Genomic DNA, 16,019 nt, shown 5'->3' with positions numbered 1-16,019 from the left:
ACACCAGCTGAAGTAGTAAAGCGTAGTTGTTACTGGTACAGTAATACTAATGACTCAGGAATTGTCAGTGGACAAGAGAAAATGCATCAAATTTGACGAGTTTGTATAACAAGGAAAAATACCTTGGTTGGCTTAGATATAATTACCATTAAAGAGGAGGAGTACTTGTCCCATGCTGTGTTACCAGTGCACATCAGTTGTCAGAGTGAAAGTGCTGATTTCTCTTTGGATCGTTGAAGCTTGCATCTTTTCTCTTTATGCTAATTTTAAACTAGAGCTCGTCTAGTAGAAAAAAACAGAAATAAAGCTCTGTAAAGTAATTTTTGTTACAGAGCTGTAGACTCCTTCCTAAAGTAAATGCAGCATTATATGCATTGCTCCAGCTCATAAGTAAATGGCTTTAGGCTCCCTGTTGCTTGCAGTCTGCTTCTTTTAAACTTGAGCTTGTTCATTGAGAGAGCAATGCAAACTAGTGGTCTCTAGTAAAGTTTAGAAAAATAACATGTTAAATTGCTGTTTTTTTTATGTACCAGATCTTTGCATTTCATTACAGGGAGTGCATCCCTGTGTCCATTTCTCCTGTTGCCTAAAATATGCAATTTGCACTGTTTTAACTAGTTTTAAAATGTTCCTTGTATGTGTATTCTGATTGGTAGAGAAATGTTAAAAGTAGGCAGTAATGTTCCTTTCCTTGTCAGAATGCACATATAAAACTGTACAGACTATCTTCTTGCTTTAATTGTATAGCTGAAGAACTATTTGGAAGGCCTACACTGTTACTTAACTTCATTCCTCTCCTTAATGTTGTATATTATCTTGCCTGGCAGTATAACCCGGGATTATAAGACGATGATCTGCTAATGAGCTTCATCGTGTACTCTTTTGGTTGACATCTTTATTCAGCAGTTACCACATGGAAACTTTGTCTAGTTAAGTCACTTGTTTAGTATGTCAATACTCGCAGGTTGGCCGTTGTAAAAAGAGGCTCTTGTACCTTGTGTGCCCACACGTTTAGCAGAGGAGTCAAGTATGTTATTTAGGATTGCTGCAAATGCAAGTAAACCCTTCTGCTTTAGCAGTCAGTTTCAGGCTTGATGTTGCACTTTTTTTTAGCATATAATTATGAATTGTTTTGTGTCTTGTCATGTTCGTAGGTTTCTCCAAGCCATCTTGTTGTTTTCTTTCCATGGGAGTGAGAAGACACAAGGGTATGTAATTGGGATGTTTTGGAACTGTATGTAGGCTTCCAGAATGTAACCCCCACACACACACACACACACTAGGCAGTGCATGTTTCCATGCAATACACCTTTTTACTTCCTCCTTAAGTTACAGGCTTAAGGGGGTGGGAAAAAAAACACGCATTCCGAAAAAATAATTTAAAAAATATATAGCCGTAAGACAGTAAATATGCGGTTAAAATGTAAGTTCTAATACATCTCACAAGTAGCTTATTTTTTGAAAGTGTGCATACATTATTTCATATTTCCCTGTACTTGCTACCATAAGCAAAATGACAGTAGTCTTTGTAGTTCTGTGCTATGTAGGATAATAAATTCTTGCTATGTTGTTTTCTTCCCTTTGGGGTTTGGCAGGTGCCAGTAGTTGTATTTGCTTTCTCCAGGATAGGTAAGCAATATTTTTGGCGCATTTGGCTTTCTTTCTCCAAGTAATCATAGGAAATCCATGTGTGCCCCAAAGTACAGCTCTCCAGCATAGTAGCAAGTGAAGGGATAGAACATTTCATACTTCTCTACTTTTGGTTTGACTGCCATGTATTAATTAGTCACATCTTAAATAAGTAATATTTAAACATTGCTATGAATTGAAAAGTACATCTCTGAAACTAATGACATTAAATGTTTGCAGTCTGTGATATGGGTTTTGATTGAACGTAAAAGAACGAAAAGGCAAAATAACAAAGCGGCTTGTAAGCGAAATGCGAATTCTTTCCCTGGGAAATAATTTGCTTGGCCGCATCCATTACTTTGCCATTTTCAGCACTGTAGTGCGATCTCGGAGTTGGTATATTTAAGTAGGGGTGTTTAGGGGGGGCTAAGCCCCCCACTTTATGTAATGTTTTAAAGTTTTTTTTTCTGGAACAGAGATTTTTTTTCCCTTGGAAGTTTCGACAATTCGCTTACATGGGGTGTATTTAATCATCGTTCGCTTTTTTAAGCGTTCGATGATGTAATATAGACCCTGTGATATCATGTGTTGTATGTTTTGTTGTGCAATGAAATTATACACAATAACTGGACACGTCTGGGGTTTGTTTTTTAAACCAGTATAGTAGAAAGATCTAATGTGTTTATTATCGTGATTGTATTTTTTTATTAGTTTCTCTTAAACTTATTATGCCTAAGTAGCCTTTATTTTAGTACACTTGTATGAGTGACACCTTTATTTTAGCACTTAATACAATATGCTAATTTGAAGCAATTACAATCATAGTCTTCTTGAGATCACTGTAAATAGCAGAGTATGTCTAGCTATTGTATGGCAGTGGGTACATTGTGTTTAAAGTACTGCATTTATTTTTGTAAAATATAATAGTACGTTTGCATATCCGCGGTGGTGGTGCTGCGGTAGCGTTGTCGCCTCACAGTAAGACGCTGACCGGTTCGACTCTTAGCTAGAGCGTCTTCTGCGTGGAGACATGCGTGAATGGGTGCACCTTCGTTGAAGGTTGTGTGTTAGGGCTGGCAACTCCGCACGTAAAAATCAACTGCCAATCATTAGCGGACTGGAGTTCCGCTGTGGCGACCCCTAACCGGGAAAAGCTGAAAGACACAACAACATCATAGTACGTTTGCATGTAATGTTCATTATCATCTGCCATGTCTTGTGGCTCAAGATATAATTGGAAAGGATTCTTGGACCAACCCATGTCTTTTCCGGGTTAGGGGTCACCACAGCGGAACTCTGGTCCGCTAATGATTGGCAGTAAATTTTTACGGTGCCGAGGTGCCAGCTCGACACCCAACCTTCAATGAAGGCACACCCATTCATGCATGTCTTTTGAACGCCACTCGACCACAGGGAGGACATGCAGACTCCACACAGAAGGCGCTCCAGACGAGAATCAAATGGGAGAACCTCTTGCTGTGAGGCGGCAACGCTACCGCTGCACAACCGCGACTTTTGAATACATACCAGCGATTTTAAAATATCAGTTTTGTATATTCAGTATCTGTTCATTCAGTTATGTGTTATATGAATGAACAGATAACTGAATATACGAAATTCATATTTTAAAATCGCCGGTATGTATTAAGCAGACACTATGTGGAAAAGAGTCACTGTAACAGCAAGTCATAATGTTTGGTTTTACGTAGCCCTGTCAGATTTTCATAAGCTGTATTATTTCCTTGTGAAAGCCTTCACTGGTCTCATGTTGCTATTGGTATGGAAAACTCTCCTGTATACTGAGCATTTCCAGGAATGTTCTTCATTTTCTTTTTGCTGCAGTCAGTGCTTTACTTCCTTGCATTAGAGTGAATTTGACTGTGTCTTACTCTCACAAATTTCTGTTTCTGCAGTCAAATTGTAGTAAAATGCTGTACTGCAGTTGTGATAAGGTGACCATTTTATCTGTTAGAATGGAAGAGAGGGCGTCAGATACATAAAATATTTTATTTATTTATTTAACATTTGTTAAATGGGAAAGTTCGACTTGGAACAAAGCCAATTTTCTGTGGAATCTCAGGGAGAAACGTCTTTGTAATGTGGGAGGAAACTAGAGCACCCGGAGGAAACCCACATGAATGCAGGGAGGACATGCAGACTCCACACGGAAGGCACCCCAGCTGAGAATCAAACCAGAGAACCTCTTGCTGTGAGATGACAATGCTTCCGCTGCACCACTGTGCCGTCCAATAATTCCAGTGTTATTTTGAGGGAGAGTTTTATTACTAAAATTACTCCAAATGATAAAACATTAAAATTATGCCAAGTGATAAGACATTAACAACACATTTTGTCATGCCATTCAACTGTCCAGGTTTTTGCAGACTGTCCAGATTTTTACCTCTTATTGTGGGTCTATTCCTCATAACAATTGTGGTCTTCTGGCAAATCAGTGAGAACTGAATTCATTAAATAATGACAGACATTTGAGTTTTAGACCTCATATCCTTCAGAAAATGCATGCTAATGCAAAACCCATTATTCTAGCAACTTTCTGCTTTTATTAGAGCAGTAATTAAATCCTGTCACTATTTTTACGTGTTTGTTCTCACATTATTTTTGGCTTTCTTCAGATTTCTTGCACTAAGGGGTTTAGAGGCACTTCTTTCATAATACCCGTGGTGGTATTGCATGAGATCATGTCATGTTCAAGGATTTCAACATTGGCTGAATTTAACCCTCAACCAATGTTTAATAACTATACAGGCCTTCTGTCACTGCATCTGATTTGGTTTGTGCATTGATGCAGCCTTCCTTTATTCATAAGACCTTTGCTAGAAGAAACCACATTAGAACAGAACGGAGAACCCATATTGGTACTTCATTGACTTCAGTCAGTAGATTGAAATCAGAGTTGCAAATTGTTGCTGATATCTGCAAACGTTCAAGGAGGACAAAGAAAAGAAAGCACACTCCTGCCTCTGATTATTCTAGGAAAGAGAAAAGATTTTTAAATGGTGCATATGTATTAAGGGCATTCGGGGGGGGGGGGGGCTGCTGCCTATCTTCATTCTGGAAGGTTTTTCTTTTTATTACCTGAGGTCTTGTTCCCTTCCCTACATTCACCAACCCTGTCTGAGGGCTACACCCCTTGTTGGATCACGCTTCCCCTTAAGTGTCATCGACAAATGCCGTCCTTACTGGGATGGGCCCTACCCACCTCTGCCTGCCAGTACTTCAGACACCTGAGACACAAATCGAACCTGGGTTGCCTGGGCTGTAGTTAGGGTTTTATCCCCCCTACGTCACAGTGCTAATGTTAACATTGAGTAGGCAAATCTTGTCTGAATGCTTGACCCATTACATCCTCCTTCATTATGGCAAATGTAATAAACTTATACAAGATCACAGTAAAAGTGCACTCTACTAGGTCAGCAGGTATAGTCACAGTTTATTTCAGAAATGTTTCTGTGCAAAACATTTTAGAAGTTGCCAAATGGTCTGTTGTGTACATCTTCACATAACACTGAAATGTAGGTACACTATCAAGAAACGGGACAGATTTTGGTACACCCATGAAACAGACCTGTCAGCCTCTTGTGGTTGTGGTAACCCAACTTGGAAATCTATGCAAATGTTAGTGACTGTTCTTGAGTAAAGTAATAAAATAGTGCATAAAATATTTAGAACAGTAAAACTACGTCTATTTTTTCACTGTATGTGGCTTTACATTCAGAAAAGATGATTAATTTTCTGGGTGAATTAAAATAGTATTTTATGAAGCAACAGTCTCTTCTTTTATGCTTTCATTTGCATTTGTTTCTTTCCAGGTGGTGTATGATGGGCTTTTTGGAGGAACTACAAATCCCAAGCTAAGAGCAATGACCTTGCAGTTTGTCCATCACATTTGTACTAGGTAGGTACAGTTAAAGGATTTTGCAATTGCCATGGTAAAAAAATATTTTTTAAAGGTGCATAGTAGGTGTAGGTGGTCAGGTGTAAAGAATGTTCAGGTTGAACATGAACACAAGAAATATGTAAATGATGCAACATATTTTATTGTATATGTTAGTGTAGGCATGCTTTCCATCTGCTTGTTGACATGGAAACTTTGTGCCATTTCTTTCTGATGAATGTTGTATTATCTGCTGCATCCCTTTAGTGTGTGTCAGTCCTTTTTATGTTTTTTTTTTGAATGTAACAGTACCAGAGTTAGGCAAATCCATAGAATAAAGAAGGTAGGAACTATGCACATATATAGCAGTACTGCTACCCAAGTTGTTTTTTCTTACCCAGACCACCATTGTCAGTACTGCAGGTCTTTATGCCAGCGTTCTGATGCCAGTGATATCCAAGTCACTGTGGGTGTCCACACTTGTTTTTCTAGTGTAGTTTACTGGAATGGGATACCTCTGACGTTTTTAGCGTATGTGGGGTGCCAGGGTTGGAGTTCCCCCTCCTTTTCCATTTTTATCACACTAGATCTGGATAAAGAGTTGTAAACTTTTTTATGTGTCTGTTAGGTGGTGCAGTGGTTAGTGTTGTGGCCTCACAGCAAGAGGTTCTTCTGTTCATTTCTCATGCTGGGGTGCCTTCTGTGCAGAGCCTGCATGTCCTCACTGCATTCACGTGGGTTTCCACCAGGTGCTCCAGTTTCCGACCACATTCCAAAGACACGCATCTGGATTTTTTCTCCCCGGGCTTCAGCTGAAGATGGGCTCAAGTCCCAGTCAGACTTTCCCAGTAAACAAATAAATAAATAAATACCTTTAGTAATTCCAGCAAATATCTGCACTGTTTTTGCCTTTTAGTTGATACACTTTTTGGAATTAAACTCTGGTTGTCTTTAGTATCCTTAGTGTCCTTTTTGTGAGAGAAATTTGAGAAGCAGGTTGAGTTGCATAAGTTCTTCTGTGTAGGCTTGCAGTTAATTGCTTTTGTTGTTTGAGGCCAAAGACCTTTTAGGCATTCAACTTCTGTTGTTCCAGTATCAGACTATGCCACAAAAGACCTAAGTGGCTGGAACTTCTCAATGCTTTTTATCTGTTTTAAGTTGGCAGTTGGTATCTGTCTTAGCTGCTATCTTTCTAGTCAACTGTCTTTTACGTTAATGGTTTGCATGTATTTTAAATCATTAAGTTATTTTAAATCATTGCTTTGATTGTTTCTGACTCTATAGCATCTTTATTTTGCAAGTCCAGTAAATAGCTGCACTGATTTTGCCTTTTAAGTGATCTAACTTTAGAAATTTAGAACCAGGTTCAGTTGCATAAGTTCAGATTTCTTCCAGGATAATAGGGGTGACAGGCACAAGGCATTTTTAATTATGTTCATAAGCTCAAAAGCACCTTGCAGCAATGTGCTGAGCTGATTGCAGATGATGTTATCTACACTGAGACTGAAGGTATAGCCAACCTACTGGCTGACAAATTTAGTTCGATCTTTACCCATCTCTTCCCTCTGTCCCTCAAGATATATGTGAAACTGGCTTGCCTCCAGCTATCACACAAGACCAAGTACTAAAGGTACTGAAAGTACTGCATTTGATGGGTCCTGACAATATCCTTGGATGCATCTTAAACAGCATGAAGCACAATTTAGCTATACCCCTAGCAACACTGTTCAGTCTCATCTTCCATACAGGTTTTGTACAAAGAAAATGGAGAGTTGTTTGTTATCCACCCCCCCCCCCCCCCCCCAGCATAAGTGAGGACTTTCCACAGACCCAGGCAGTTATAGAACCAATAAGTCTGACCAGCCTCATATCCAAAGTCATGGGAAGACTTAGCAAATCAGGTACGACATAGGGAATCTCCAAACACTGGACCCATGTCCGTTTGGATTCATCAAGGGCAGGTCATGCTTACTCAAGCTGGTGGATTTTTTTTTAAAAGGTCTCCAAAGTAATGGATGAAGAAAAATTATACACATAGCATACCTTGACCTGGCTAAAGCTTATGACCCAATTCTCCACTCAGGGATAGTAGAAAAGCTAATAAAGTGGAAATAAACCCCTCTGTCATCTGCTAGATTACCATGTGGCTTGCAGATAGGATCACAAAATCAAAACAGCGGAAGTTACCAACATGAAGAGATCAGTCAGCAGTGGAGCCCCTCTGTATTCTGTGGTGGGAACCTTCCCTGTTTGGCATCTACTTTCTGAAGTAAAAGCTGATACTAGAGTGCTCTGGCTGACTAAGTTTGCAGATAACTGCAAGCTAGGTGCAGTCACTGAATCCTCAAATGACTTAGCCATCCTGCATGAAGGCTTATTCCAAATAAATAACTAGTGCCAAAATCATGGACTGAATCTAGGTAACAATAATGCATTGTTTCTTTTGGGAATTCATGTATCCCAGGGAACTACTGCATTAAACATGCTCCCCATAAAGTTGATCCACTTGTTAGGGATTTGGGAACTTATGTGGATAGTAACCTAATTTGTGACCATGTGTCCACTGTTATAAGAAAGTCCTCCTTATAAATGAAGGGATTGTGTCTAGATCTGGGGGTGTTATTGCCCCCCCCCCTTTACTTGGCTCTCATTAGGCCAGTAATTGAATATAATGTCCACTTTGGCATGTATCTGTCCAGACACATACGACGATTGGAATGCCCACAGATGCACCTTACTAATAGAATAAAAAGCCTAAACAACATGTCCTGGAAAGATAGATTCAAAGCCCTGTCATTATACTTGGTGTCATCCAGACTGCTAAGAGGTGACCTGTGTCTGGCATACAAGGTGTGACATCCCCATGCGGGGCCAGTAGTCAAAGAGCCTGAATCCTCACTACTGACACTGGAGAGGGACGTGCACTTGGAATAGAAATGGACACACAGTATTTGTAGAAGCAGACCTCTGCATCAAGCAGAGTTTTCCTAAAGAATATACAGAGAACACACTCTGCTTGGGATCTGGATCTCTATATCTGTCTCCCTCCAGGTCCCCAGTAAGACTACCCACTGGTACAGCTGTAAGGTTAGATCCTCAGCTGAGTGTCCAAGCCAAGTTCTCCAGCAGTCTCTCTGTAAACTTAGTGCTTCATGTCCCTGCCCCAATAGCTGACATACGCACACACTGAGAGATTTGATTCTTCTCACACACACACACACACACACACACACACACACACACACACACACACACACACACACCTGGGAAAGGCTGGTACAGATTAACCTGTTGTGCTGCAATCTGCCCAGAGTATAAGGTAGTTATTATCACCAGACACTCCACAATCAGCAACTCTAAGGCCCTTAACAAAGGGTGTCCAATTATACTGTGTAATGTTAATACAAATGCAAATGGTAGTAGTTGACCAAGACGGTTAGGCCTTCTGGAGTGACCCACATAGTGTCACCAAATAAATGTAAACACACTCAAAGGTTAAATACTTTCTACAAGGACCAGCCACAGCAAAGTTTTAAATATATTTAATAATAAATAATAAAAGCAAATGAAAACACTGAATATATATTCACAGTAAACCACTGAGTTCAAATCACAGGAAAGACTGAAAATAATATTTATGGACAGGCTCATACAAATAAAGGAAAGCAGTAATAAACTAATCTTGCTATTTATTCCTGACTGATATAAGAAGTTACTGTTCCCAAATAACTTACTTGGGCAAGGCAAGATGAAATACGTGAGCAGTCTTTCTAGTCAGGCTTCCAAACTGAGTACTCTCTACTGAGAGATTACTCCTTGTAAAATATAATATCCAAGATGACCTGCAGAATTACTTCATCTAGTCTTCTGACTCTAGATTCTTACAATATCTCCACTGAAGCTGAGACAGGAATTTAGCATAGACAGCTACAATACACATCTAGTGCAGCGGTTAGAGTTGCCGCCTCACAGCAGGAGGTTCTCTGGTTCGATTCTTGGATGGGGTGCCTTCTGTGCGGAGTCTGCATGTCCTCCCTGTGGTCACGTGGGTTTCCTCCGGGTGCTCTGGTTTCCTTCCACATCCCAACGATGTGCAGTAGGTGGATTGGACACTCTAAATTGGCCCTAGGTGTGTGTGTGTGAGAGTGTGTGCCTTCCGTGGAAGGTTGGGCGCCGGGCAGTCAACTCGACACTGTAAAACTCCACTGTCAATCATGAGCGGACAGATGATCTGCTGTGGCGACCCCTAACCGGGAAAAAATGAAAGAAGAAGAAGCTACAATACACATCTAAATGTTTATGGCAGTACCATGGAGCTTCCCTTTTTCTGAGTTAGTGAACAAAGGCTTCTTCCAGCTGTATGTCTCCAGTCCAATTCAGCACTGTTGGTGCCGCTTTAATGGTTTAATAGCTCATTTACATTTCCCTTTTTTTTTCTTGAAATAAGCCAGCTGGTTAACCCTTGTTGTCTGAGTGTTCTCTATTAAAACATATACATTTAATTCAGTTACCATAATACATGTACATTTCTTTTCATTCCAGCAGGGTGCATAGTTGATGCATTCAACACAAACAAGTCTCACAATTACATTTTCAGCACAAGCATGTGTACAAATCAGCTTGATATACAAATGACATAAAATTATTTACAAAAATTCTGGCTAGCTGGGTTAGCACAAGTCATACACCTACTTGCCCTACTTCACCTGCCATGGCTGGCAGTACCTCCTATCATCACACAAGGTATCCTCTAACCCAGTACTGGTGGACTTACTGCACATCAAGTCAAATGGCAACAAAAAATACCCTGGGAATCTAAACCTCTTCTGCTACATCAACAGAATGGTTTGGAGGGCCACATCTATTCAGAGAGGATACAGCTGCTCTGAAACATACTCCCCATCTACATGAAACAAAGTTCATCCCAGTCCATATTCAAGTGCAGCTTGGATCTACGGATGAGAAATGGAAGATTTACCCCAGGACTGCATCCTGTGCTACTAATATACAGAGGCACCTCCTAAATGCTTTATTCTATGCATGGGTCCACTCAAATTATATGTGATCGTGATGATGATGATGATGATGATTATGGGATGGGTGAGGGCTGTCTCTAACCAAATGGGGTAGGTTAATTTGAGCATAAAAAGGGAAACTGGCTAGGCTTAAAATGAGCTGTAAGGGCAGGTAACTAGAGATTGCCTATGTAAGACACAGAGTACAGAGATAGATACCGGTAGCTAAGGTTCTTAAGACCAGAAATCTTTTTCATTAAGAACCTCTGAGTTTTTATTGAATTTTTAATATATGAAGCAAGGAACATCCTAAAAGGTGCATTGTACTCTGTAATGGGTCTGATCAGTGCTGAATATAGTGGAATGGTTACATCTGTGGATCAAAATGAAGTACCTTTGGTTATTAGTTGTTCTAATCTGAATAATTTCTTGACTAAGTTGCCCTGTGGTGATTAAAACGGATGAACTCTCAGTCCAAGTCCTTGAGTGCCTTTTCGTTTAGTAAGGGAGGGTTGTGCTAAGGTGTGGTAGTCTGAGATTTGCATGAACTAGACCATTCAACTGCCTTTTTTGTTTCTCATGATGGAAGGTAAAACTGATTGCACCTGTTAGACATTCCCAAGCAATTTGGGTATTATTTAGACAGAACAAGGGAGTTTAGGCAACAAAACAGTTATTCGTGCCCTTTCTTTCAGGAAAAAAAGGGCAGACTAGTTCCCAAACAGTTTTCAGAGGGGTGGGCTAAGTGCATTTGCTCTACAGTGAAAGACTAGAGAAAATTTTACAGGGATGTGTTAACAGCACATTCTTGTAGAAGCACTGCCACATATGTTCATTGATCTGTGGCACTCTTAAGAAGCCTTGGCTTACAGTCCCATGGCATTTTTAGCCTTTGTATTTTGCATATGACTAACTCAGAGGTGGGCAGAACAAGGATATGTTGGGAGTTTTCTTGGCTTGCTACATCTTTCCATGAAGAACACGGGCTCTAAACCAATGGCGAATTTGTAGTTTCCCCTCCATTAGTCCAAATTATGTTTGACTATAGTAACAGGAGTACTTTGGTGTATGTGGAGTGGAAAGCTGTTCCATAGAAGAGGTGTTCTCTGTGATACATACCTATCCCTCTAACAATGCTCTATTTATGTTACTAAGGAGATTGACATGCCTTGAGAGGGTGGTCATGCTACCATAGGTCTTGTGAATGTGTAATAGGTCTGACAGGATAGGAGCTTTTAAGACTCTATATGCAAGTCAGAGGTCCCATCTTAGTAACCTGTATGATACTGAGAAGAGGGACAAGTCTTTTTTTGTGATGGTCTACATAGTTTTTGTGATTTAAGCACTTTATTAAAAAAAAATTGTGACCATTCCTGTTGTGACAAGTGTTTGCACAGGTACCTACCAAATGTGGCATTGTATTTAGTGATCAACCTGATGAGAGCTGAGTACACTGGCATGATTATATCCCTGGATCTGGATGCCATACCTTTAGATATAAGCTGTGCAATAAAAAAGAACTTCTTTACAGTAGCAGATACATGGTGACCAAAAGACAGTTCATTGTTGACGTAGGTTCCCAGATCACTGACTATAAGATCAACTTTCTGGATTGTGTTGTAAATATGATAGTTAGAAGGGAAGTAATGCTTGTCAGATGATGTGATTATATATTTCTTGGCATTTATTTTTAGTCCATGTTGTTTTGATACCAAATTTTTGTTTAGAAATGCCCTCTTGGAGGATTTTTGGTGTCCTGTGGGGAGTTTATGATTGCATCAAGTTTAGTCATCTGCAAAGTTGATCAGCCGTAAACCCTTAACATTTGCTTTGACCACCAAGTATTTAATGCCAAATGGAGTGGCCTTAATATTTGCTTTGATGGAGAAAAGTAAGTGCCAAAGAGGAGTGGCCTTTTTCAAGAATGTATCTAGTCAGAGCTTTTGAGAGGCTGCTACGTCTTCCACTTTCCTCCATTCATACCTTTCTAAAAACTGTAAACTCAACATTAAACGCAGAGGCATTTAATCTTGACACCATTCTGCAGGGCCTTGTCTGAGCTTGCTGAACCTGGGTGATGGGTGGGACAGAAAAGGACTGGATGTGCACTTGCATACAGTGCTTTTTGTTATCCTCTTGGTGATTATAGCTGCAGCAGTTCTCTATACAAAGAACATAGTGCAGTTTTGTGAGTGCACTCAGTCGTAACAGTAGAAGAGCAGTACTAGCTCTCACCCACTTTCCTCTGTTTTTTTTTTTTGTTCTTCACTTGTAATTTGTCTTGTTAAGGTGAGAAACAGGCTGCCAAAACAGCAATTACTAGAACATGGAAGTCAAAGTCTAAGCCAACTGTATTTGAAGTAGGTAATATTGCAATAGAGCTAAAAGAACTGGAAGTGGGATCTTTAAAAAAAGGTTAGGAGCAAATTACATAGAAAAAAATGGTAATTGTGGAAACAGTACATGCAGAATAATGTTTTGGAAGAGGACTGATTTTTAAGGAAAGGCAGGAATTGAACAATTTCTGTAATGTTGAATGGATGATCGTTGTACATAAGAATGTATGTGATGTATTATGTGAGTGGGAACATGTTAACATGGTTTATCCTTCCAGTATCTTGCTGTTTCTCTCCTCTAAAGGGATGAATATTCTTCTGCATTCCCTGACTCCAGCTGTGCAGGGACTATAATTTGTGTCTGCCAGAGGTTACTTTTACTTTCACCTACTTCATCCTAATTTTGAGACTAAAAAGAAAATAAAAAGTGTGTCTGTTTTCTTTGCCAGACATACTCCTTGTATCTTCAGCTGGTGTAAAGGAATCATAGATGGTGTGGGCTTAACTGCCCTTTTTGGTCCTAGATGCAGGCCCAGACTATGGAAGTTGAGCTGGCCGGGAGGTTTTTCACCTTTGGCTATTTCCCCATATATCGTGAATGTTACTAAAGTAGTGACTCCACTCAAGCGTACTGCTATAGAAAGTGTACAAACACAACTGTAATTTCTCCATCTTCATACTAAGCTTGAATGCAGAAAATGTGTATAAAAGGAAGCCAGCCTTTTTAAAGGAGGAGAAGAATACATGTATATGTATATATGTATATATATAATATATATATATATATATATATATATATATATATATATATATATATATATACATACATATACATATACATATACATACACAGTGGTTCTGTGGCATGGTGTAAGGTAGCATGGGAACCTTCACCGCGTTTCTGTTTTTTTCATTTCACGTGGACATGTTAAGGTTGTGCATGCCCCTATTTCGCTTCTCTTTTACTTTTTTTTTTTTTATTTTTTATTATTATAAAGAACAGCTGGCTCCAGTCATGATATAGCTGAGACTATTGGAACATTGTAAGTTCAAGGTTCTTGAGTCTTGCCACCAATAGACCTTGCCAGATCCCACAGAACACTTTACCTCCCCTCTCAAAGAGCAAGTAGGCCAGTCAAGGCCGAGATGAATTTATGAATACTTTCCAGTTGTCTAGGCCCCATTTCGAGGAAGATAATGCAACATACTTCTTTACCTGCTGGGTGAGTATATGAATGTGAGGATGTTCCAGAGATGAGGCAGATGCTAAGTAATGAATCTCTGTCTCCCCACCTTATTTTCCTGATCTGCTGAAGTATGTTTCAATCCTTTGTTCTGGTATTTGTGAGACTGATTTGTCTAGCAAGAGACCCAGGATGACTGGGTCCCTGGGTGATTGTAAGGCAAAGCAAATCCTAGGTCTGCTCTGAAAAGCCTGTAAGAAAGCGAAATGAGGGACAGTTTCTTACAGTGTTTTCTGGTAGGTTATGAATGTTAAGCTTTTGATTATCTTCATTAGGAACCGCTAGGGTCTTTCTAACTTTTTGATAAGTTTGGTGAGGTATATCCCAAAGGGGGAGTTAAATTCCTGTAATTGGTCTGATCAGTGGGAATACAAGAGAACAGCAACCTCCTTAGAGTTGAATGATATTCCATTGTCGATTAGCTGCACCAAATAGAAGGATTTCCTGACAGTCATTGCTGTGTGGTGAACAAAAGAGAGGGAATTATCAGATGAGGTTCTCAAGTCTCTACTACATTTTAGGTGCAGAAAAAAGTTCTTTGTTTACTGGTAATTGTTCACAGAGAGCTTTCAGAGTTCTTCTGGATTCTGCAAACTCTTCAGCTATGTAATCAGCAAATGCAAAACACAGTTTCTATTAACTACATACTCTTTCTCTAACAAGCAAAAAGAACAGCATTTTCCATCAGCTTCCTATTCTATTACTTTTCCTTCTCTAGTTATTCGCTCCCAATACCTTAGTTCCTTTGCCACTTTTTTCTAATAAATTCCAGTCCCCACTTGCCTGTTGTCTGTATCCCTAATTGCAGTCATCCCTATTGGCAGAATCTCCTTTCCCCCTTTCCGTGTTGGCTTAGTTCTTAGCATGCTTTCTGCTGATTTATGAATATAGTATTCTGTATGATTATTGTTTTTCTTAAAGATCTGCATCCAAAATCCCAGTCTGTCCTTGTTTGTTGAGCTTCCTCTCTGTTTCATCATCATCATCCCTTTATAGGTTTTTGCTTGTGCTATGTATAGGAGCCTTAACTGTGTAGCTGTGAAATTCCCCTTCAAATCAAGTAATCCCAATCTGCATTGTTCTGTTGGAAGAATCGGCTTCTCCAACTTGACATTTGCCGTCTTCCCCTCTAGATAAAGTCCTTCAGCTCTTGTCCCTTTTCTTGATTTCCATATTTCTCTGCTTTATACAGACTTTTATGGAATGTCTGAAATATTTATAGTACCTATACAGGATCTCTTGTTATCTTCCTTGTTATAGGCTTTCTAAGCTTGGTGACAGCCCTTTCTACTTTCTGCTGCCTGCTGCCTGAGTCGTTGTGCTAAAGTTTTTGTGCTCTTTGTTATCAAAATCAGTTGCTTAACAGCAGGCTTTCTAAACTCATACATATTATCGAGCTAATCCCTTATTTTCTATTTAACATTCTGCAGTTGCTGCTCTTCTTGTTCTGTGAGATTCCCCCATTCTGCAGTACGTCAACATTTGTCAGTCCCTCTAAATAATTCTTGTTACTTCTTAACCACCTCTCTCTCTTTCTTTTATTTCCACCCTATTTTTAAAGTCCACTTTAATTTTATCCCACACCCTGTATATTTTCATAAGAAATTTCCATCTTCTCTAATAGCGCCTGCATAATGTCCATTGCCCATTCCTTAATTTCTTCTCTTTTCAACAGATAGTTGAGAAAGTCCCAGTGTTGCATTTTTATTTCATTTCCCTTTTTTACTGGTTATTGGCACATGATCTGAAATAGTTATTGGGTGCATATCAAGACCTTCAGTTAAATGCACATGTTCCAGCGAAATGAAAATTCTGTCTAGCCAAGCCCAGTTTTTGTATCATGGGAAGTAATATGTAAATTCACTCCAAACTCCTAGTACTGAATTCACATCTTCCATGC

The 16,019-nt window shown here is 39.5% G+C and overlaps 1 protein-coding gene across 1 annotated transcript in view; it reads left to right on the top strand.

The window, feature by feature from the left end:
- The window catches only part of ECPAS (Ecm29 proteasome adaptor and scaffold), a 2,158,898-nt gene that overhangs the window by 407,687 nt on the left and 1,735,192 nt on the right, over nt 1-16,019 (top strand). Inside the window, exon 10 of the mRNA XM_044061033.1 lies at nt 5,460-5,545. Coding sequence (XP_043916968.1) covers nt 5,460-5,545 — 86 coding nt within the window. The remainder of the gene's footprint in view (nt 1-5,459; nt 5,546-16,019) is intronic.

This window comes from Protopterus annectens, chromosome 2.part0 (assembly GCF_019279795.1).
Source record: "Protopterus annectens isolate FY-2018-M chromosome 2.part0, PAN1.0, whole genome shotgun sequence".
NCBI lineage: Eukaryota > Metazoa > Chordata > Ceratodontiformes > Protopteridae > Protopterus > Protopterus annectens.
Note: the sequence above shows the minus strand (reverse complement) of the source record. Positions and strands in the feature narration are given on the sequence as shown.